The 23,958-nt window shown below is 33.4% G+C and overlaps 2 protein-coding genes across 2 annotated transcripts; one reads left to right on the top strand and one right to left on the bottom strand.

Moving 5' to 3' along the window:
- Nucleotides 1-366: 366 nt before the first annotated feature.
- LOC124445677 (inositol 1,4,5-trisphosphate receptor type 1-like) lies at nt 367-20,741 on the bottom strand. Its single transcript, XM_046996427.1, is given in 60 exon segments — nt 367-664; nt 877-1,041; nt 1,168-1,271; nt 1,274-1,327; nt 1,406-1,571; nt 1,722-1,924; nt 2,147-2,336; nt 2,489-2,653; nt 3,266-3,372; nt 3,375-3,437; nt 3,592-3,666; nt 3,669-3,713; nt 3,814-3,879; nt 3,971-4,109; nt 4,177-4,281; nt 4,770-4,883; nt 5,000-5,095; nt 5,279-5,389; nt 5,462-5,662; nt 5,958-6,223; nt 6,356-6,557; nt 6,654-6,947; nt 7,366-7,474; nt 7,597-7,612; nt 7,615-7,744; nt 7,855-8,033; nt 8,243-8,363; nt 8,847-8,975; nt 9,074-9,199; nt 9,368-9,619; nt 10,062-10,262; nt 10,457-10,582; nt 11,017-11,154; nt 11,230-11,322; nt 11,401-11,634; nt 12,134-12,314; nt 12,454-12,508; nt 13,076-13,369; nt 13,523-13,670; nt 13,786-13,927; nt 14,052-14,207; nt 14,365-14,460; nt 14,568-14,696; nt 15,092-15,214; nt 15,293-15,465; nt 15,678-15,836; nt 16,140-16,281; nt 16,447-16,607; nt 16,753-16,852; nt 17,086-17,240; nt 17,453-17,548; nt 17,968-18,114; nt 18,325-18,408; nt 18,552-18,650; nt 18,755-18,808; nt 18,969-19,073; nt 19,471-19,557; nt 19,959-20,074; nt 20,176-20,246; nt 20,408-20,741. Coding segments are annotated over 60 exon segments (8,046 nt in total). The 5' UTR covers nt 20,497-20,741; the 3' UTR covers nt 367-565.
- Nucleotides 20,742-20,844: 103 nt separating this feature from the next.
- On the top strand, nt 20,845-23,825 carry LOC124445196 (glycerate kinase-like). The gene is made up of 4 exons (XM_046995904.1): nt 20,845-20,930; nt 21,937-22,207; nt 22,451-22,734; nt 22,961-23,825. Exons 2-4 carry the CDS (start codon nt 21,952-21,954, stop codon nt 23,720-23,722), a joined length of 1,302 nt encoding a protein of 433 aa, XP_046851860.1. The 5' UTR covers nt 20,845-20,930; nt 21,937-21,951; the 3' UTR covers nt 23,723-23,825.
- The last annotated feature ends 133 nt before the right edge of the window (nt 23,826-23,958 follow it).

Raw genomic sequence — 23,958 nt, 5'->3', positions numbered from 1 at the left:
GGGCGTGTTCTACGCTCTGGGACAGACCTTGTAGCATTTGTTTTTGATAAAAAAACTCACAATTTAAGGCAGGATTGACTTTTACGTCCTCTGTCAGTTTTTTGACCGACTTTTTATTCATATTTTACGTTGGCCGTGTCACATCGCTCGCCCCTAATGCGCGTCCTTGACGTGTAGACTTCTTTATGCCAGACTCGGGTGTATGTGAACATTGTCAATACAACTTTTCTCATAGCAATCAGACAGACACTGAAATCAATGCACATATCCTAACTTTGCAAAGTTGTAAGGTACTTGCAGATTTGCAGTTTAAACTTTTCGCTGCAGGGAATTGTAATCTCATAGTAACAGCATACTTTGTGTAAATACAATTGTACAAATTTATTACAAAATAAAAGCTAGATAACGTTTAACCTTGACAAAGTATGTCGTATTGTGTACCAATAAAATAAAAATTAATATTTTACATGGAATTTTATTATATCGACTGTACTACAGTACAGTTTATACAGTAAGGCGTGCTGCATAATGAAAATATGTAATCGTACATCGGGTTTTCTTTAAGCTACGAACGTGGTGGTATTATGCCATTCAAGCCATAGTTGAAAGATGTTTGTGGTACAAGCAATGAGTGACGTTGTTTATATTTACGTTGTTCTGACATCTAAAAGACGTGATAGCACAACATGTAAAACACCAAATTAATCTTTCTAGGCCTCCCCTCCCTCGCATAGTTTTAAATCTTTCTAGGGCCTCCCTCCCTCTCTTAGTTTCAAATCTCACACATGTTCCATATCGAGTATAACATCATAGCATATTGGTAAAAAATAAAACACACGATGAAAATAAATTTCAGCTCAGAAGACATATTTCTACCTGTTCACGTAATTCCTTTAATTGACTTGAAAGTGCTTGCACTTCTTTCGTCGTGTTATCCAACTTTTCTTGCAATAATTTCACATCATTTTGTTCCGACTCGCCTTCAGCATCCACTGCCAAGGAAAGAGTTCGCATTCGGGGAAACCATGCCAAGTTTTTTTGCTGTAAAGATTGGGTTTCGAAGGTAAGATATTGCATAAAAAATTCGGAAACAGAAGACTTTTTCATTGATAACTATATCAGTAATGAATTTCTAACCAACGATGATTTGTAACTGATAAAAATTACCCTTATTAACTCCTGTACATAGCTCTGTGGACCCGTAAAATCAGTTCGCTTCTTCAATTTCAACAATACAATAAAGTACAAGTAATGCCATAAATTGTGTTCTCTTTTATATGATCATCGAAAGACACAACTTTGTTTACAAATTCTGATCGACCCAAACCTGTACAAAGAAAAGTATGTATGGATAAATACAAAAATGTTAAAGTGAATACGAAATGTAGACAAACATTAACCTTACCGCATATAAAACAGCTGTTTTTTAATATTTCTTCCTTATTCTGTTTCTCACTACGAAGATCAGCAAATGTGTCGATAATAACACCAAATATTAGATTAAGAACGATGATTATAACGATGAAGAAGAACAACATATCGTATATGACTCGACCAATAAACATCGGCTCCTAACAGATGGAAAATAAACACAATATTTGCTAAGGAGTTACACAAGCATTGTGCATAGACATTTTCGCTAAACATCTTAATCATTACTACTGAAAAGCAAAAATAATTTCGCACAAAAAACACAAAGTAGTTCCCAGTACTTCGCTCACCTTCAGAGAAGGTGGACGTAATACGTCACCAATACCACCACCGTTACGTAATCCTTTGTTTAAAGTTGTGATAATACACAACACTAACGTTTCACACGCGTGTTCTTTTACAGACACAACTGTGTCTTCATCGTTACTGGGATCAATTTGTTGTTCCCAAGGTTTTGAAGCAGAACAATGACCTTTGCTATCACTTGATCCACCTTCAAAATAGTAAATGTGAAGACATTGCATATATATAACATAATGATGAAGAAAGAATGACCTGCACTTGTCAGAATCACATGTACATATCTAACTACATAATTCACTCTCTCCAGTCTCTTATTAAACCACTCAGTGGATTATTCAGATAGTCACACATAACATACACATATCTTTAGGAAAAATTTCTCGAAAATCCTTAGGAGGAATGGAACTACTACCGATATTTCCTTGAATTCTTGCTTCAGCTTCAACAACGAAATCATCTTTCAAGAAGAGAAATCCAACGATGGAAAATAAGTAAACAAGAATGAGGGCAAGTAACGCAGTTAGGATAATAGATCGTCCATTTCTTGTTACACTGCGAACCACATTCACTAAGGTTTCTTCACGCAAAACAACATCTAATAACTGATGAAAATATTCGTTACCCATTTTAGTAATAAACAGTTTTAACTTTCATTGAGTCAAGTTTGTGATAAATATATTACTATGAAGGTTTATTTTCTTTCACAAATCTTATTCAGTGATATAAATTAAAACTTTACTTAAAAAATACTTACCAGCAAACTGTAAAAAAGTTCATTTATACATAATCCTGAAAAGCACAATGCAAAAAAGCCAAGATGTATGAGAAGATCTTTATCCCCAAGCAATGCAGGTAAACCTTGTTGAAATATTCCTTTATTGCCAACAAAACCGATGAGAAATGTAGTTTTCGCTATTAACTAAAAAAATGAGCAAGTTTATCTAGATTGGGTAATGTTAGATTGATGGGATGCATATGGGCTGATGGCATATATCGGGATAATGATAGTAAATATCGGGATAATGATAGTGTACATCAGGATAATGATAGTATATCATGATAATCATGGTATATAACAATAATAAGGAATAACAGACAACGCTCTTGTTGCTCAATTGTCTCATGGTATTGGGAGACATAGTCGGAACGGGATTTTTTTTTGAAAATTTTCTCTTTGATTTACACACTGACATTGAAAAGTTACACAATTTCAATAAAGACAGTGATATCTCAAAATTTTTGTAATGTACAAAATATGTCATATAATAAGACAACTAAACTGTCTAAAGGAAACATTGGTCTATAGGCCATGGAAACATTGCCTTAAAAATCTCAACCTGGGTCAGTGCCTAGGTAGTAGTTCTAAAGTTTCTATAATTGATAGTCATCAAAGCAAAAACGCTTTTAAAGGCAATACTTGGACTTCATCACCAAGTCAAATCTCTGTTCTACAATAAGGACTGTTGATTAAAGTCTTATAAATTCAAACCAAATAATAAAAAAGACGCCAGTTTAACTTAAAAAAACTTACGTTAACTACACCAAGTAGCAAAAGGGTAGCTTTTAGTCCAAATAAAAAGAAAAGGCGAACGATAACAGCAAATACAAACGTTCGAATAGCAGAAGAACGAGGAAAAACAAAAGAATTAAAAATGAAATGAAGATGGCGAACCAGGACAACAACGAGAGACGGTAATCAATATCTAAATATAAAGACAATACAAGATAAACTGGTAAAGGCAAGAGAAATGTTTAATAGCAAAAGAAATGACATGCCATTTATATGAAAATTGCTTTGGGACAAAGAAAAATAAATGATGCAAAAGAACTAGTTAATTTTGTTGTTTCATTTCCAACCTGACAACGTTGTAGAAAAAGGATAAAACAAGGCGACGAGAATATTGATAAACACAGCTAAGTGCATTGACACACGCTCGCTGGTAACATTTGGTTGCTGAGCCAAAATAACACTGGGCTTTCTGAATAACAACAAAAACTTTTTGTCATTTAATATGGAAAAAAGGCCCAAAATAACACAGCCTCACTTTGTGATCCAATTTAAAAAATCAGAGCTCAAACCTCTAAGTTTCTTTTGCCAAATCATTTCACAAAATAAATCATCGCTTCTTGAGAAAAATCGGACACCTAACAAGAAAAATCAAGAACTTTGAAAGTGTAAAAATTTGTTGAATGCTGCAGTGGTATTAATGCCTTAATTCAGCAGTTTTTTCCACGCGTTATTCAATTACCTTGCTTCCATGTTCATCTCTCTCAGTGGTGGTGAAGACCTGATGTTTAGTTCTTTCAGTTAAATATTCACAAATTTGGGGTACGGGAAAAACTATTTGTTCTATCATTCGATCAGAACGTACAATCTGTAAGAAATTACAAAATAAACTTAACAAACAAAACAAAGTTATGTTAACATCATGGTTAAAGAACCTCGATCTGTGCAGTATGGCCAGAATAATACGTCATCGCGCCTTCCGTTTCGTCTTCTTCTTTTTCCTTCATGAGTGCTAATAAATCTTTACTGTGACGTGAAAGCTAAAATAGAAAGAACATTGGATCGTTTTCCTGACCACACACTCTGTGACAATCATCTGTACCACTTTTTATTTGCACTACACCTAGTGATCCAGTCATCAAAACATCTATTCATTTGTACAGTACTTATTCTTTCTAAATGTCCATTCTTCTATTACTTCTGTTTTTCTACCTACACTATTATTCTTTTATAACGCTCCTTTCTTATGTTTTTCTAGTAGTTCTTCTCAATATCTTTAATTGCTCTTTTCGTTAATTTTCCATTTTCCTCCTTCGTAAATTTCTGAGTTTCTTCTTTTATTTCCAGTCCTCTATATCTTTAACAGTTCTACTCTTCTATTGTCCACAACTACTTCACTTTGTCTACTCTTCTGTTCCATCAACTTAACTGCTTTTTTACACAATTATAGAAGAATCCATCATTTACACAACGCATTAAAATTTTCAACGACAGAAATCAAACTTTGCTGTAGGATGCGAAGTACTACCTGATGAGCCAAAATATAAATATTATGTCCAACTTCTAGAGGAGAAACATCAGCCCCATACTCGTTGTTGTTATCGAAGCGCTCTTGATTATAAAGTTTCTGGAACGACTCGATCTTAAATAATTAATATACACGATGAAGAAATGCGGTATTCTATGAACCAGAGACGGTAAATGAAGAATGAGTACGAAACAAACAATGACATAACAATGACATAAACGAGTACAAACCAGTTGTTTTGGACTTAAGCTGCACAAAATCCTTTCGGCATTTTCGCTATCGTTCCTACTTTCCAAAATGGCGAGCAAAGTCTTGCAAGCATTATTCTAAAACAAATTGTCGATGATTCAAACCACAAACAAAGGTTGAACAAGCAAATTACAATTCAAAAGAAGTGCTATTTTTAAAATCAAATCAGGTGGTAGTCTGTTTGAAGCATGAAATTTGAAAATACCAAGAGAAATGATACTGTATGTTATTAAAGAAAAAAGAAAACAAAATGGCTTTACTTTGAGTTCTAATACTAAATCCATTCTTTGTTTCGCCAAAGGATTTATTTCATTCACAACCAAGGCTGAGATAATATCCACTCCGTTTGAGTCATGCATCGCCATATCATTCTAAAAATATCAAACATTTCATGAAAAAAAAAGATGACAACAAGAAGTGCGTGGTAAAAAACAATAATGAACCTGATTTTCAGGACAAGGTCCTTGACAATATTCTGTGAGACTTTCCAGACATTGATTGATTAACTCTACGTTTGCTTCATTAATGTACAAACCCAATAATCCAAGGCTTCCTGACGTGCTGCCACAGATACAGTCCAAAAACTGAAGTGTTTGAAGAACTAAATTGTAACTTGTCTTGTTGTCTTGTTCTCGAATATATTTCTAAAGAGATAAAATCGAAATGTGAAAATCAATTATATATTGTGATGAGCCAGTATAAGGTTTACGGTTCAAAAATACGACTTCAGCAGAAATTATGTGAAATAACTAACAACGGATCCCGTTGAGTCACCTGAATTTTCAGGTTCATGAGACAATTGCTTAAATTGTCCAGCAAAGTGCGAAGATCATATCTTCATTTAACTTCAAAACACCGCACTGCATATAACAATCTTTCATAGTTTTCCATAAGCTTAAACTATTGATATTCTCTGCAGAAAAAAGGGACAAAACTTACCTGTAGGTCATAATTATGATTTTCGCAAAGAAGCTGCAAAAATCTCATTAATGGTTTCACTTTAAGAAATTCATTTGCAGTCACAGTTGATCCACTATCCTCCCCAGGGTATTCTAAAGACGCTCTAGTAGTCCCCAGTTCAATGTCTCTTTCAGAATGACGATTACGACGGGCTATTGCATAAGCTGTGTTTGTATAAGCTGCCGCATCTGATAACTGCTCCCTTACATCATCGCCTGCAATGTTCAACGAAGAAGACGGAGAATCTGTAAAGTATTTAAAGAATATTAAGTCATCACACACGATGTTGGTCACGTTACGTCACTCTTCACGTCATCACCAAAGATGCTCAAGGAAGAAGATGGAGATGAGCATGTACATTTGTCACCGTCTCATACCTTCTTTTACTGGAGTCTTCCTTTCAATATAAGACTTCACATTGCCTTCAAACATTTCATAATTGTGTGATGAAGTCGAAATACTTTCAGCAAGAGTTGCCATATTGTTCTTTATGACAGAATCCGCTTCTTTCATCTTGTCATGAACACATTGAAAAAATGCTTCAGATTTCCCGTTGACAAATCGGTCGAAAAACGATTTCTAAAATCAAGTAAAAATAAAGATATTTAACAAAGTAAAGAAAAAGCACTAAAACTAATTTCTTTGAAAGACAGAAACAATGTATGAAGATCGTACCTGAATCACAGAGTTTCCACCTTCCAGTAGAGAAATGCCAAATTTTATAGACTCGAGAAATACTGGATAACTTGGTCTCTTCATGACTAAATCAATAACTAAATCAGTTGCTCCACAAGTATTTAATCGACATTGCATCTCATATAAAGTAACTCCAGCTCGCTTTAAGACACGAGTTTCACCACCAGAAAAAGCATTTTTTCTTGACATAGATGTTTCGTCAACGATTTTTAATGTCTTCGAAGTATCCTCACCGAAATATCGTTTCAACAACAACGACCTCAAACTGGCAGCCTATATGCGAAAAAATTTTTCTTTTAATAATTGGCAGACATCTTAAATATTGATACTAAATATGATTGAATCAACATTTATAAACCAATTTTATCCTTTTGTTACATTACGTTTCATACCTTTCTTACATAACGTTTCATACCTTTCTTAGATAACGTTTAATACCTTTCTTACATAACGTTTAATATCTTTCTTAGATAACGTTTCATACCTTTATTACATAACGTTTAATATCTTTCTTAGATAACGTTTCATACCTTTATTACATAACGTTTCATACCTTTCTTAGATAACGTTTCATACCTTTCTTAGATAACGTTTCATACCTTTATTACATAACGTTTCATACCTTTCTTACATAACGTTTCATACCTTTCGTAGATAACGTTTCATACCTTTCTTACATAACGTTTCATACCTTTCTTACATAACGTGACTCCTTTTCAATCATATTTCTGAGATGCTGCAAAATTTGAACGCACAATCCTTCGTCATCCTCAAGAAAACACTCCAAATGTTTTATCAACCTGCAATCAAAGACGAACGTAAAATCTAAATCTTAATATTTAAAAGCTACACGTCAACTCAAATAAACTTCCTCCAAATTTTCAGTTATGTCAGGGAAAATTCATTTTTAAGTAAAAAATACCTGGAAATAAAACCCCGTTCTCTGATTTTGACCTACATACAGAATTAGGAGGAAACATTCTCTCTGGTTTGTACAAAATATCCACAAGTACGGATTCTTCAGCTTGTATCAAAGGTCGCAACTGATCCTCCAACAAACAAATAACGTCCTAAAAATAAAATTTTTCAGAAAGGATTTTCCAGAAAGAAATAAAAAATACGTAATAAAGATAATTTTCTGGTTGGTGTTTGGCAAGTTCATTCCAAAAATACCACTTACCTGTAAACCTTCGATGATAGTTCTGTAGTCCTTAGAAAGTGGCTTACTGACAACTGATTCTTTCTTTTTCCCACGACTCAACCATTTTTGGGTACTCCTCATCACAATGATCTTCTGATCAAACATCATTTTTATTTGATTTTCCAAATCACCAGGAACAGCTATCGAACGAGTCTTTGCTACCAAGCAACATAAAAAATAAATAAATGTCAACAAAAAACAAAAATATACGTCAATACAAAATAAACATTTGGAGAATTATTTGGCAAATGAAAAAACCGTGGACAAAATGTTTTACTAATAAAGACATTTTGTCGCATATATTTCGGCTACATTTTCTTCACACATGCGCACTTGGTACAATTTTTCTCCTACTCAAATAACGTACCAACATCACAAAGAGTTTGAATGCATGCCTCCACATTGTACTTCTGACAACCAGTAAGCGTTGAACATTGAGATAGACGATAAACACTTTGAAGTATCTTAACAAACACGGTTTGATGAGCCTATAATTGAACAAGTAGTAAACGTTATGATGAGCCTATAATTGAACAAGTAGTAAACGTTATGATGAGCCTATAATTGAACAAGTAGTAAACGTTATGATGAGCCTATAATTGAACAAGTAGTAAACGTTATGATGAGCCTATAATTGAACAAGTAGTAAACGTTATGATGAGCCTATAATTGAACAAGTAGTAAACGTTATGATGAGCCTATAATTGAACAAGTAGTAAACGTTATGATGAGCCTATAATTGAACAAGAAGTAAACGTTATGATGAGCCTATAATTGAACAAGTAGTAAACGTTTAAGAGGCTTACGATAACCTTGACGCAACAACAAAAACATTTTCACCAGAAAAAAAGCAAACATAAGTTTTCACTTGATACGTTTTTTCTTTCATGAATGAGCAGAATTGAAAATAAATTCCAAAAATTAAAGAAAGCTCCTTTCTCAAATAACAGAAAAATTCAAAACCTACATACATCAATAGTCGTGCTGCCTTGAGAAAATGGTGACGTAAAGAATTTTGCAATAACATCCATAATGGCTGACGTGACGTAATTATCCAGTGAATCAGCGACGATTGCTTGACGATGGCCATTCGTGTAGATCTAAATATGTAAAAGAAACGCAGTTAATGCATTGCTTACCATTAGATTCTTTAATAAGGAGTGAAAATCGTGCAGTACCATCATAACAATTGTCTTACCCTTGACATATCCAATAAAAAGTTATCAAACAAATGCCAGATGTGTTGACTCGTATAAACTTCTTTCATTTCCACTTCGGTGTCCACATAACAATGAATAAGAAAATAAATATAGGCATCTTTTATCTGCAATGAAATTTGACCAAATCATCATACTCGAGAAGTACTGATTTCACAAGTAATGCCACATTGAAATTAGGACATAGCTTACGTTAAGACAAATGTGAACTCTACATGACATATGATTTCTACAGAAACATTTCTGGTATGACTTATACTTCATGTATGACTTACTTCAGGTATACAATCAGGATGAGTAACAACACGAAGAATATCGTCCAATGAAAGCAAACTGTGACATTTTATTTCTGTGTTTGCATTCTTTCCTTCAGTGCAATTTGCCAGTAATTTTACGAGTTGAATGTGATAGGCAAGTGGACTCGATTCACGAAGATTGTCTTTTTCTGCGCGCATCTGCTCAAAGAATTGTTCCTGCAACTTTCTCTCATTGTAAAATAACAAGACTTCGTCACCGGAGTTCAGGAGCTGTCGTAAAATCATAAATCATAAATGGTCAAGATCATTAATTAAGACAAAGACAAATAACAGACAGTTTTCTTTTCACGCAAACAATTTATTCATTGTAATATTTGGTAAAACTATTTATGCATAAATGATAATGACTACTGTCTGATTGACTCAACCACGGATAAATCAATTAATAATAGATAAAAACTCAGCTGTCGCAAAATTTAATAAGAGCACTTAAGAGTACTGTACAATAAATATTTCCATATTGACGTAGAAGCACGATTGAAATTATAAATTAAATGTAGAAAATAAATAGCAATGCCGAGTACGCACAACATTTCCTTACACTAAAATCTAAGCACAAAAAATAAACCAATTTTCATTTAAGTCTATATAAATGTCTAGAGCTTAAACGTTGCACGGCAAGTTCTACAAAAACACATTTCAATCATCATACCTCAACCATTATGAAATCTTGACATTTCCTAACAGCTTGGTTCTCAGCTTTTACCAATGTTTGCAAGGTTTTTATGTATTGAACATGACGACCCTCTGTTTCTATTGCACGAACAAGATGATGAACGACTTTCTCAGAAACCTCGTTACACAAGGGCAAGTTTTCTTGAAATATATGTTGCAGAGTCTGAGCTTCCTGAATCTATCAATTGATTGAAAAGATTAAGTACTAAATTTTAGTAAACCATACCACAAGTAAACGTTTAAATAAAAAAAAAACCAAAAAAGCTACACTGGTTATTAGTATTATTGTCCAAAGAAAATTGACACTTTGAAAATTGTAGAAAAAGTTTTAAGTGCAAACATACCCCCAAGAACAATCTACCCCCATCATACCCCAGGTATAAGAAAAAGGTCCAGATGTTTATACAAAAGTGCTTGATTGTATTTATTATCTAGACAGAAATACTGCAAAAACTCGTGGGCCAAAGTCATCACTTCTTTCATGTAAATGTCTTTTTTCTACAAAAAAAACCCAAAAAAATAAATCGCTATGATCACAATTGGCGAGGCAAGAAACGAAAAAAGACTGTAACAGTTAAATTGGTGGTGCGTTGTATTGTTAACATTATAGTCGTTAAGGTAGTACGCATTGTGAAGAAGTTTGCGTCACTTGTAAAGTCATTATATTAAAGTAATAGTTGTTAATATTGATTACTGGTAAAAAATAGTGATAAAAAAGATACTATTTGTAAAATAATGCTTTGAATTAAAAACTTTCAGTGTGTTTTTACAATAATTTTCCGAAATATAAAGTAATGGACGATGCTTTCGACGATAATCTCATGTTTAGTTAACAGGAAATTTCCTATTTCTCCATACTCTTGAAAGCTTCAAATCATGCTTAACTAATGGATAGTATAAATGGATCGACTTCCATTTTCAACATCTGTTACCTTTTCGTGTGGGATCTGAAGGAGTTCAATTACAGCAGTATGCGCTCCCATGTTCCGTAGCAATCTTTGTTCGTGTTTGTTGTTCTTCGTTACTCCACGCGAGATAGTCACACAAAGTTCACAGAGATGTTTAAGAATCTATAAAAGAATCAAAGTCCGAACGTTGTATTGATTTCGACCGTTGAAGTCTAGAATGGTTATTGATGAGCATACGTCTTTAATAATCTTGTAGTTTGTTAACAAACCAATGTCTTCAGTGGCATTCTCTCCACCAGATTCATCACTTGGAAGTCGTAAGCGATACATCTATATTTTATAATAATAGGATAAAACGTAAAAATAACATTTTTGTTTAGAATGTTGAAGGTATAAGCAAAAACAAACCATTGACTTCCCATTATCAGCAGTACTTTCTCGTTTTGCATCGTCCTTTTTGCTTTGATCCTTTCCCGTACTTTTTTTTCTTTTCGTTGTTTCATTCTTTATGCCGTCGGATTTTGCCTTCTTGGTTTTGTAAACCCACAGTTCTGACTTCTCCACAAGTAATCTCAATTTATCAAGAGAATCTTTGATGGTTGTATAGTTTTCACGGTCTCTGGTGGAAATCAACAGCTGAACCTAAAGAGAAAATTGCATTCCAAAGCTCTAAATGTTATTTACCATAAAAATGGTGTTGATAGTTGAATCAACTATAGAGCAAATTGTGGTTTTTGAAAATTTTATCTCTTCATCGTGCTTAATAAGAAAACGCCAAACAAATTTGAATCGCGTTGCCAGATTACCAAGTGGCGCTAAAAAATTCATCTAAATCAACCGATAAAAATATCCAAAATGATTTATGATTTAGCACTTACATCCCTGTGAAAAACGAGACGGTTGAAATCATTATTTAAGTCAACCTTTAAGGTCGTATTCAGGGACGTAACGTTAAAGGATGTGTGTGTGGGAGAGGGGTATTCACATATTCAGTTGCGTCTGACTGATTTTTAAATATGAATTGGCTTAGCTGAATTTATGAATATACACCCCACCCCCACCCTATTAACGTTCTAGCTACGCTTCTAGTAGAATTTTTAGACGAATTTTTACTATTTATCAAACATTTCGATCACCGTACTTGTTTAAACGCCTGTAAGACCTCTTGTCTTTGGCTGAAATGCTTGAGTAAAAGTTTTAAGGCTCCAGCGACAAGTTGAGGATAATCATGAATGATGAGGGATAACAAAACACGAAGGAAAGTACAACCACCATTTCCATCAAAGTCTAAGTCATTGCCAATTGATGCAGATGAACTTCTACTTTTAATTATTAGTAAAAAAAGAATAAACATACGGCCATTTAATGTAAATCTCTACACATATATAGGTGCACATAAAAGGTTTAAAACTAGAGTTTTAAACTACGTTTTTTTATGAAGATAACATGAATGTTACTTACACGTTGCAACCAAATAATTCTTCAGCATGAATCCCAACACGCTCAAGGTCAATTCCTATTGACATGAATTACATGCATAAGGGCTCAGTACAATTAAAGACTTTGTTGGTTAGCTAATCAAAAAATATAAAATAGCTTTCACGAAGAAAAGAGGACTTTAGCCCAGTTGCGAATACGTGAGCTAAGTACTTTTAAAATTGAATATAATACCATCAAACAGAGAGAAAACTAAGCTTAAAACTAAACTAAGTACGTAAAAACACTTTTACACGTTAACTGGATAAATGGACAAAACTCATTCAAAGTTTACTCAGTTTAAACTTAGACATCTGGGTAAAAATACTTTTACACGTTAACTGGATAAATGGACAAAACTTATTTAAAGTTTACTCAGTTTAAACTTAGACATCCGAATGAAAGAATAAACAACTGCTGAGGTAAATATACATAAGAAAATCTATGACTTCCATTTGTACAAATGCTGCTTTTCTTCAAACACTCACACTTCGTAATTGAGACAATATATTAGAAAAGGAGCAAAATATTTTCCTAGAAAAACATTTGCACACATTGAGAAGACGTCAAATAGACATCTTCATAACATAAAAATCTTACAACAAACCTTCATTTTCTAAACAATTTTCATTTTTTAAGTCAAATTCGTGTTTGAAAATTGTGAGTAGACTTGAAATTCGATAATCCAGGCGCACGTTAAGAATAAATTCCAAAATCTCGATAATTTTCACGTTAGTTTCCATGACAACACGATCTTTTGCAATATCCGAACATCTACTACCGTTGTTAAGACTTGAAGCCGCGATCAATCCCCACGGATCCTTAGCACCAGGCAGGACCATACGGGTCATCAAAGTACCTATAGTACTCACTGATTTTGGGACACTTTGTTTTATCTTACCTAAGACAAAAAGGATTTATGAACATATAAAAACATGTTCACATATATTTCATCAATTCTCATAATTTACGAAGATTGTTTTGTTAGTGTATTGGCAAAATTTACCAGCCTAGGGAAAACTTTATTAAATTAATTGAACAATGACTTATATACCTGCCGCGATTTTTAATTTTACGGCATTAGCTTGATCATAAGCGCGTTGTTCACCATCAAGAATAGCTAAAAGTTTCATTGTCAACTTGATCAAATCATTTAAACCATAGAAACCAAAATAAATCAAATGTCGAGCAATCTGCACAACCTATAATGATGGATATTATAGTATACAACAGGATGATGTCCATCTTATAGGATATTGTAGGATACAATTGGGTGACGTCCAATTCAAAAATCTGTTGAGTTTTGATTAAATTTACCTCATAAGTAAGTTTATTTTGTTCCTTGTTACTGAATGCCCAGATGTTTGAGCTTATTTGTCTTAAATACGATTCAACAAAGTCGACCGTTTTTATAAACATTTCCCTGTTTCTCTTTCCAAAAATATCTTGTTGATCATAACTAAATGTAAACAATTATGATATTCTTAAAAAAATGACACATAGCGTATCCTCGCGTTACGTAGATCCAGTTGACAGTACAAATTTATGTATTACTTCACAAGACGTTGAAATTGTATACTTACTCATCGATGTTTAGTTCATGGGGAATTTCCGACCAAAGACGCGCATATCTTACAGGTGTTATTTGTTCTTGTGGATCTCTATCGATGTGCATGTGAAGCATAAGACGACAAAAGGCAGCTCGAAGATCACAAGGTAACTCTTCATCTGCCATGCATCTATATAAATAATGAAAAAGTCAAAAAGAGAGAGCTGAGTTATTCTCGCGCATTATTCATTGACCCATGCAGACAAGAAGGTTTCTGCAACTCTCAAAGATATACACTGCGTTTTGAGTCACTTCTTGACAGTCAAAATAGAATTCAAACAAGTTACCTTTGAACAAGATGAACATCGAGGTCTTCACTCAGGGTGTTTATAGCAAGATATTGGCGATCAAAACACATACATGCAAACAAATCAAGTTGATGTCTATAAATATAATTGATTACAGACGTGAATATTTTTAATGTTAAAGGAATATGACTAGAAAATATCAGCAGTTCTCTATGCAAAATAGACAATAGAGTTCGGTTTACCGATAAAAATTCATTATTTCCACATCATCGTTATTTCCTCGTTTATATCCTTTAGCGAGTTCGTGTTGTTTCTTTTGAACTGTTCCATTTTGAGTAGACCATTCAACATATACAACATCATTTATTATTCTGGGAAAATTATGAAAAAATTCTTTTTCAAAAATAACGCTCTTATAAATACCAACAATCACAATTGATCACCAGAATCTGACGTTACATGTTTGTAAATGTAGATCGTCCAGGTTTGTATAGTCCTGAGAAGGACTGTTTTTGTTGTTGTTGACTGACGTTTCGACAACCTTAGCGGTAGTCATCTTCAGAGTCAAATGACTACCGCTAAGGTTGTCGAAATGTCAGTCAACAACAACAAAAACAGTCCTTCTCAGGACTATACCAACCTGGACGATCTACATCTACAAACATGTAACGATACTCCCGGGTTCAAACCATTTACTTTATTAGAATCTGACGTGTTAGTTACGTAAAGAAAATAAATAACAGATAATTGAATTAACTATACATACATCGTTTTAATTAAGATATCCGAATTTGAAGGAGATTCAAGGACAGACTTGTATATCAATTCTTGCGTTCCAGGTATTGCAGTGTTGTTGGAAACACACAAATCAGATAAATATACTAGAAAACTAAAACATTAACGGGATGAAAATAAAGAGCATTTATTTTATCAAAAGTTCATTTCAAAGACAACGACGTGTCCCTACCGACATTCTCGCTTTAATCTTACAAGATTCACAAAAGTTTCAATTTCAGCCGCAGTGATATGTTTCTCTAGAAGTTTCCTATTATTGTGTACTAAATCAGTAATCGTATCTTCTGCCATTATGTCATAACCAATTTGAGCTTGCATGAAACCAAATTGCTTAGCAATGTACTCCTGTCCAAAGGTAATGGTAAACATTATATATAGTTTGATAATTTCAATAATAAATAGATACACATGCAGTATTATTGTTAATGTTAAAGTTATTTTTATCAATTGTTAATCATTTACTAAAAACGTAAAACCAAGAACATATTATAATCTTAAATCTTACAATGCAAAGAGAAAGGACAATACAATAAGCGAGTTCATTTCAAAAATCTTACCTGATTCTTTCTGTAATCTTGTTGAGCATATTTTAACACACGATAACAAAGGCGAAGAATGTGACGTAGTTGTGCATTGGACGGATTTGTTAAATCTTCAGGTTTGACATTTGCTTCCTCGTCTTTTTTATCGAAAGGTGTTCTTAACACCTGAAAAATCTACATAAAAATGGAATTTAAAGATGCTAATGAAATATGAAAACAAACACAGGCACTACGAGGATAAATGAGCAAAACAATAAGGAGATAAATACTTAAAAACAAATTGTAAAAAGAAAAAAATGAATAACATTTTGCATGAAATTATTTGTTTACTATATTAGCTTTTACGGGGAGGGGGGAGGGGAGGTATTACAAAGGCTTGGATTTGGAAAGAGGGTGCAACTTCAAAAGAAGGATAACAATATTCGTAAAGTAAACTTTTAGCAACGTTTATGAAAAGATGTAATGGCTTCAAGCTACCTCTTGTAAAATATTCTGTTCCCTCATCAATTTTTGACGATCTCTGTCGGGATTCGAACAAGATAATGACAAAGGATCCCCATCTGACTCCTCCGTATTAGTTACAAAATGCGCAAGATCCGTTAGTAATTTTGTCACCGACCTAAAAAACATTATTATAAGATTTTCATCGAGATAGAATCGCTGTAATCAACCGATGACATTTACATAATAAATAACCATTCTTCGCATGTGTTGGTCAAAGTAAATGCTCAGATACAGAATATATCATTGCACACGACAATAATTTTCCATCATACGTACGTACCTTCTGTCATTTTGGGTAGCCGTACCATTTTCGACGCGAAGAGCAAATTCACCAAGAACTTTGCTTGCATCATTTGCAAAATCTAAATCGCGAACTTCTGAAGGAGAAACATGTACAATAGCAAACGCTTCTTTATCCTCTCTGATGGAAGCTGTACCGATCTAAAACAATGTCGACAAACGCGTAGCTTTTTATTTAACTCATAAATTTATCAGTCACAACTACGCATAATGAAGCTAATTAAATAATTTCAGCACCAATAAATATTATCTCTCATAAAAATTTGCAATAACAAAACATCATCACCTTAAGCATGACTGGTTTATCCTCTTCCTTATCAATCGGTATTGTCGTTGAATGGACCCAGGTATTTGTGCATAAATGACGAAGACGAACGTAAGATGATCTAAGGAAAAAGATAAAAATACAAAATAAAAGGATGAAAAAAAAAACCCGAAACAAATCCTTGCGTTTCCTCAAATCTGATTGGTTGGTTGCAGCAACAGGAGAAATTTTGCGCTATTTCTGACTACAATCCATAACGATATACATCCAGTCGTTAAACTGAGTAAAATTCATATAGTCTGTCATCGTCAACATGAGTAGCTCCATTATTCACAAGGATACATATAGATTTACCTTGGTACATAGTTATCTGGTCGAGCCATTGTAGTTGGATCTAATTCAAATATCGACGATATGTCGTTGCTTTGCGGTACTTGAATTAAATGAAAGACCGGAGAATCATCTCGTAGTTTGTTTCTTGTAGTATCACTTGTATCATCATCGTCAATCTAAAATGAATGTACTGTAGCTACTAAGGAAAGTAGGTAGGACAATTTATCTGATCAAGCATTCAGGGTGAAAAGAAATGAAAATTATCTAGTCGACCACGATTGACAAGCGACCAAAAAAACTAGAAAACCACAATAACATTTACAGCAAAAAGATGTGAGTTTGCTCTATGTGCGTCACAAACACTATGTAGCCAAAATAGATTTTTTACCTCTGCAGCCAAATAGAATCCGGTAGCCAGGTGTTTAAATCTTAGCAAACTGTTCCAGTGTGCAGCTCCCCCGGCGCAGGGATCGTGTTGAACAACCTAACAAACAAAACATATGGTCAAGAAAATCGATTTAAGGAAGTAAACGTGCCTCATTTCAACACTTTCTCAAAAATTTAGCGAACTAAAAATGTTGCAATTAAGATGACATGTTTTATTTCTGATGACGTGCGTTTCATTCCCGATGACGTAATGTTTCGTGCCAGATGATGTAATTCCAATTGACGTAATGTTTCATTTCAGCTGACGTAATTCTAAATGACGTATTGTCTCATTCCAGATGACGTAATTCCAAATGACGTAATGTTTCATTCAAGACGAGGTGATGTTTTATTGCAGTTGCTTTATTCAGGATGACGCTCACCAACAACGTATATAAATTTTCTTCATGTATGTAAATAACACCTTTGACATCCCTATTGATTCCTTATGCATCCCATAAAAACAGAAAAACATACCTCAACTTCCCATAATGCTTTGGAGCTTGTTGCTGAAGTTGCTGTTGTTCTACCTGTTGTTCTTAAGAACACACAGGATTTTGTCTTGTATTCATCCATGGTCAAAAATTTCTCTTGTTCAGCATGAAAAAGTCGTACCACATCTCCCTGAAATTAAAATCTCATATAATATAAATTTACAACATTTAAGTACTCACATGCATTATACATGTAATTTATAAATCTATAAACATCAATATATGGAGTAAAACGTTTGCATAAAAAATTGACCCCTTTTAATATTTGGATAAAAAACTGACCCCTTTTAATATTTGGATAAAAAATTGATCCCTTTTAATGTATGGATAAAAAACTGACCCCTTTTAATGTTTCCTCATTGTTTTCCTCAAATGACATAAACAATGAAACCTTCCAGTTTGTGTCAGAACTTACACAGTTCACCTAGAAAGATAAAAGACAGATTCAGAGTATCATTTACGTAATATAACATAACAAATGTATGCAGTAAGATAAATACACAAAATAACAAATGCAACTATAACTATATCTTCACAATAGACAATAAGTCATTAGGGTAATACTACCTCGTAACATCCAGGATTATCAATTAATTCACTTCCACTGGCATGCAAAGGTTGACCAGCATTCACAGGACTCAAAATGACCTTATCATTAACAACAACCTAAAATTTATCAATCAATGAACGTTATAAATTATTTTGTTTGACACTTACGTACGATTTTTGACAATTGAATAATTTGCAATATTCTAGATTTAAATACGTACATCATCACCCTGAGTTCTTAACTTATAAAATGGTAAAATGTAAAACCAAGATCCCTGAAAAAAGAATTAGAAAGACTTACAACATATTGAAAAGAAACAAATGAGAGATTGATATATCATAAAGTTATTCAGGACAAGAATAACATAATATTATAATAGAAACCCTTTATAAAATAGAAATTACATTCATAAAAATACATTCACTTTTGCAAACCTCATTTCCATTTATATCAAGTGTCACTCTCATTGCATTTTTCTCAAGATGTGCAGGTAACCTTTTATTTGCAGTCAAATATTTATTGCTCTTTACATGTAGAATCTGTTAAGTTATTGGGAATCAAAATGTGGTAAATGAAATCTTTAATTTTTGAACTCGACATTTGGGTGTGCAAGGAGTTTGTGTATGTTTTGCACATTATAAAAAAGATTTGTAAAACTAATTGAATATAAAGTTTATCAAACTACACCATGAGCATTCAATGATGTAAAATACAAAGTTCATTAATGTAGGACAACTCTAAACATTGAGCAATATACTTTTTTGAAACTTTACTGCTAATGTAAGTGACAAAAAAGATTCAATGATAATTGTTTGTCACCTGCATATATGGTACACTTGGCTAGTCACAATGTTTTCATTTAAAAATATATTCTTTTGGCATAGGTATGCAAAGTATTATAAATAAATTCCTCTCATTTTTCAGGTGCAAAATTACCTGAATAACATTTCCATACTTGACAACTTGACCCATTAATTTCTTTTTCTCTGATTCATTTTGCTTTTTCTCCACTTCGGCTGCATGCTAAACAATCATGAATGTACTAAAATTGTAAACTTTTCATGTATTAGCATGCTGGCTAGTGAGTTAAAATGTTGTTTCTTGAAAGTTTTAACAGATTTTTTAGTGATTGATATTGGCTTCTCAAATCAACAATCTCCTTCATTTTTACATTCTTTTGTGTTGAATGGAATTCAATTCAAATTCTATCCATTTTGTATAGCATGAGCATTTGATCAAGGTGTTTTGATCTTGTGCTGATATCCATTATACTGAATGCAAATGTACACAAGACAAGGAAGTCAGAAAATGGAAAACAGAAATCACTTTAAAATAGGAAATGTAGACTGGAATCAAGGCATTTTTAACATTTGGCAGTAATGCATTTAATGATTGATGATTATAACGAAGATATAGAAACTCACATGAAGTTTAGTTAAAAGTACAGTGTCTCTGGCAGTTGAAAGTATAGGTTTAGCAGATTTCCAGAATTGTTTTTGGGCAGAATAACGATTCATTGGACAAATTTTGAAGATGCAATCTGTGGCAATGAAAGACGTGTTCAATAAAATCAATAATAAACGATAGACATAAAATAGATACATTTCCTTGAATTAAACATTTTAAATTCTTGTGGCATACCTCGAAATTTTTTAGGCGGATTGCTAAGATCTCCAGCTGCCGGTTGGACAACGCAGCGATCATCAACCAATCTAAAAATATTTAATTTAGTGCAAACCTCAACCATTAAAAACTTTATTTAAGAATAAAGATAGGAAGAAGCACGATGATAAATGATAAAACGACTTCTCATTTATTACGTATTTAAGATTTAAGACAGCCAACAATTGTAATGTCTACGTGAAGAGCATACCCAAGCGTGCTGAGAAATCCACTATCAACACCTTCAGTGTACAATGATACTATATCGCCAATGTGAAGAGCACTAGCTGTTGGATTCATATTTTTAGTATAATCCAGAAGATATATATGCAATGAGCTGTAACTCCTTCAGATCAATTGCCCTTAATTAAGCTTAGGTTTCCACAAAATTTAGCTTTTGGCGTGTTGTAATATCACAACAACACATATCCTTAAGAAGTTTCAAAGAAAATACAAGTTCAGAAAGTACAAGAAATGTTGATACAACTTAGACGTAAATTATCGTCCAATAACTTCCACAATCCACACTGACAGCGATTTCCAACATTCGTTCAACACTCGCCTCAACTCAAACAGAGCAAAAATCTTAACCAATCAGAAATTAGTACGGATCTACGGTGTGTCTACCGTGCGCGGATTACGGAACATGTATCATGTAATATGTGATGGAGAAGGAGGAGGATTACTCAATCTAGGTTTAGTGAACGCACCAATCCAACACTTCAGTAGCTATTGTAAGTAGCCTATCCATCCTGCTTTTCATTTTATTTTATATATATAACTGCATACCTACTGAGCTGATTACCCGAAAATAGATTTTGTAACAATGTATTCTGTTGTACCCTGTGTTTGTCAATACTCTTCCTAAAGCCTTTATCTTTAGTTTCATCCCACAGTCCACAGGAAGCACATTTTGTAACTTATGACAAAGATCTTCAAAAACCTATCACAATAATCTTTTTCATAGACATTTCAGTTCTGTGATTATAGATTTGCACCTTTGATAAACACAGGTCCAAATCAAAGTACCTTGACACAGGTTCAAATGTTGTGAAAATAGCAAACATATATATATATATATATATCAGAATGTGTTACATTATTTTTACGAAAGATACAACAATTATTATCTGTTGTTGCATAATTGATTGTTAATGTAATGTATTATTTTGCAATGATATAATGGATCCAATGCCACAATTAGTTTATATTTTTTTATCTGTGCCTTCTTTCATTCATGAATGTGTTGTTTCTCATTTTTCATATATATATATATACCCACAAAATATTTTTGCACTGTTAAACTCAGTGTTTTGGGGAATAATGTTTTGTTGTAGTCTATGAGGAAATTAAGGTGTTCCTAGCTGTTCCTGTTTCGTAAAACATTTGATACATGATAGGGTGACTTGGCTGAAATAACCATTGAAAAGTTGGCAACTAACTTTTAAGGTGATGGAATTCATATGAAGATTATATTTTGTACTGTGTTGTTGATCAGTTTGCAATGAATATATGTGAATTGATGCATAACAGTTTAATTTCATTGATGCATATGGCTCTACAATACCATACATTAGTGTTGAAAATAGAAGATTTAGAGTATCTCAAAAGTTAGTTTATTAACTTCATTTGCTTAGTGTGACATCATGATTGAGTTTTTCTTTTGTACCCAGTCTTTCTGGACAGTCAAGCAGTAGTTACAGTACCGTTATTGTTTGTTTGATCTATTGAAATATTAAGGTTTAAATCAACATTATGCTGAAACTTCAACAAGATGCCTTGAAGATTTTTCTTGCTGGAGTCAAAGCTGTTTCACCTTACGTATTGGTGGCCAAAAAAATAAATGTTTCGAATGATGAACTTTCAATAGATGATCGAAATTATCGCCTTAATCATAATGTACATGTTGCTGCGTTTGGAAAAGCAGTATTGGGCATGGTTAATGCAATTGAAAATATTTTGTCTGCGCATATTGTTCAAGGAATTGTTAGCGTACCCTGTGGCATGGTAAGTATTGTTGTTAGATATCAGTTGAAGATAATAGAAAACTGATTTGCCGTTCCTCATATACGTGAAATTGGAAAACAAACTTCACTTGATTTAATTTTTTTTGTCTGCTAATTCGGAATGAAATTGACCTGACAACGTTTTAAAGTCGTTTCACACAATTGCACAATAGGATGATGCCAGTTCAACTTTTTGTCAAAGAAATGTTACTGGAAACTTAGGATCCAGGAAGTATGAGATTTTTAAGGGAGCAAAAACAATTTACCAGATGAAAATTCTCATATTGCCGCCAGAAAGATCATGGAGATGGCCAAAACTCTTGATTGTCACGATATTTTACTGGTTCTTATAACAGGAGGAGGATCAGCTCTTCTTTCTTTACCAGTTCCACAAATAACTTTGGAAGAAAAAGTAAAAGCTACAAAAGTTTTATCAAATAAAGGAGCTGCAATAGAGCAACTAAATATCGTCAGAAAACATCTTTCGTTGATCAAAGGAGGAAAATTGGCTCAAGCAGCATATCCTGCATCCGTGAGTTGTTTATGAAAATGATTGATGATTAAAAATAGTTGATTTTTTGTTCTAAAATTTATTTAAAAGTTGTTATATTGGCCAAGAAATCTTTTACGGCTACAGTAATCCCCATTCCTTCACGCACTATTTTCTCATTTCAATGATTGTTTTTTGTAACATTAGAAACGATACAGTTTTGTTGTTCGATTGTTTAGTTTTAATGATAGTTTCATATAATTTGTAGGTAATAGCGTTAATTTTATCTGATGTTATTGATGATCCTATTGATGTTATTGCATGTGGACCTACTGCTCCAGACCTAACTACAAAAACTGATTGTGTGGACATAGTCAACAATCTCGATGCTTCCAATGATATACCAGCAAACATAATGAATTATTTAAACTGTGAGGAGCAGGTTGAGACGAGCAGTGTTGATTTTAATCATGTTTACAACGTTATTGTCGGAAATAATGTAAATGCTATTGAAGGCGCTTCTTTAGCCGCTCAAGAGCTTGGGTACAAAGTTGAAGTTTACAATACAACTGTACGCGGAGAGGCAAGAGAGGTTGGAAAACTATACGCCAAGCTAGCACATATGAATAGTTCATGTGGTGATGATGAAAAACAAAGTAAAAAATCTTTATGTATCATAAGTTCTGGTGAAACAACAGTTTTTGTTCAGGGAAACGGACGTGGAGGTCGAAATCAAGAGCTTGCATTAGCTGCCGCTATTGAAATGGACAAGTTACCAAAATTTAAGAGAAATGCACTTCTTCTGAGCGCAGGCACTGATGGTCAAGATGGGCCCACTCCTGCTGCTGGTGCTTATGCTTTCCAAAACTTGATCGCGAATGCAACGGAGGACGGCCTCGATCCGTTAACACATCTTAACTATAATGATACGTTCACATTTTACAACGGGTTTAAAGGGGGGAAATATTTAGTTAAAACGGGTTTGACAGGAACAAATGTGATGGATTTACATATTTTGCTGTTTTCTTAATATTTAAAGAAACTGTTTAACTATATAAAAAGAACGTTTGCTTTTATGTAACAAATTGTATTCATAGACGAGTCCAACATAATTATAATCATTATTATGTTGACTAGAGGCCGAAGGTTTACTTTCTGATACACTTACACCACACTTCTCGGAAAAGTGCCAAAATAATCTTTGGGTTATTGACTTAATGCCATTGTGAAGCATGAGAACTTTCTCGCCCTCAAACTCTTCGGTTT

Source organism: Xenia sp. Carnegie-2017, unplaced genomic scaffold (genome assembly GCF_021976095.1).
Source record: "Xenia sp. Carnegie-2017 unplaced genomic scaffold, XeniaSp_v1 HiC_scaffold_22, whole genome shotgun sequence".
Classification (NCBI taxonomy): domain Eukaryota; kingdom Metazoa; phylum Cnidaria; class Anthozoa; order Malacalcyonacea; family Xeniidae; genus Xenia; species Xenia sp. Carnegie-2017.
Note: the sequence above shows the minus strand (reverse complement) of the source record. Positions and strands in the feature narration are given on the sequence as shown.

Excerpts from the sequence above, each read along its gene's own strand:
- LOC124445196 (XM_046995904.1), top strand. The coding sequence starts at position 21,952 with ATGCTGAAACTTCAACAAGATGCCTTGAAGATTTTTCTTGCTGGAGTC. Across the intron at positions 22,208-22,450 it reads CGTACCCTGTGGCATGGTAA|GGAGCAAAAACAATTTACCA; the intron begins GTATTGTTGTTA and ends GAGATTTTTAAG. Across the intron at positions 22,735-22,960 it reads AAGCAGCATATCCTGCATCC|GTAATAGCGTTAATTTTATC; the intron begins GTGAGTTGTTTA and ends TATAATTTGTAG.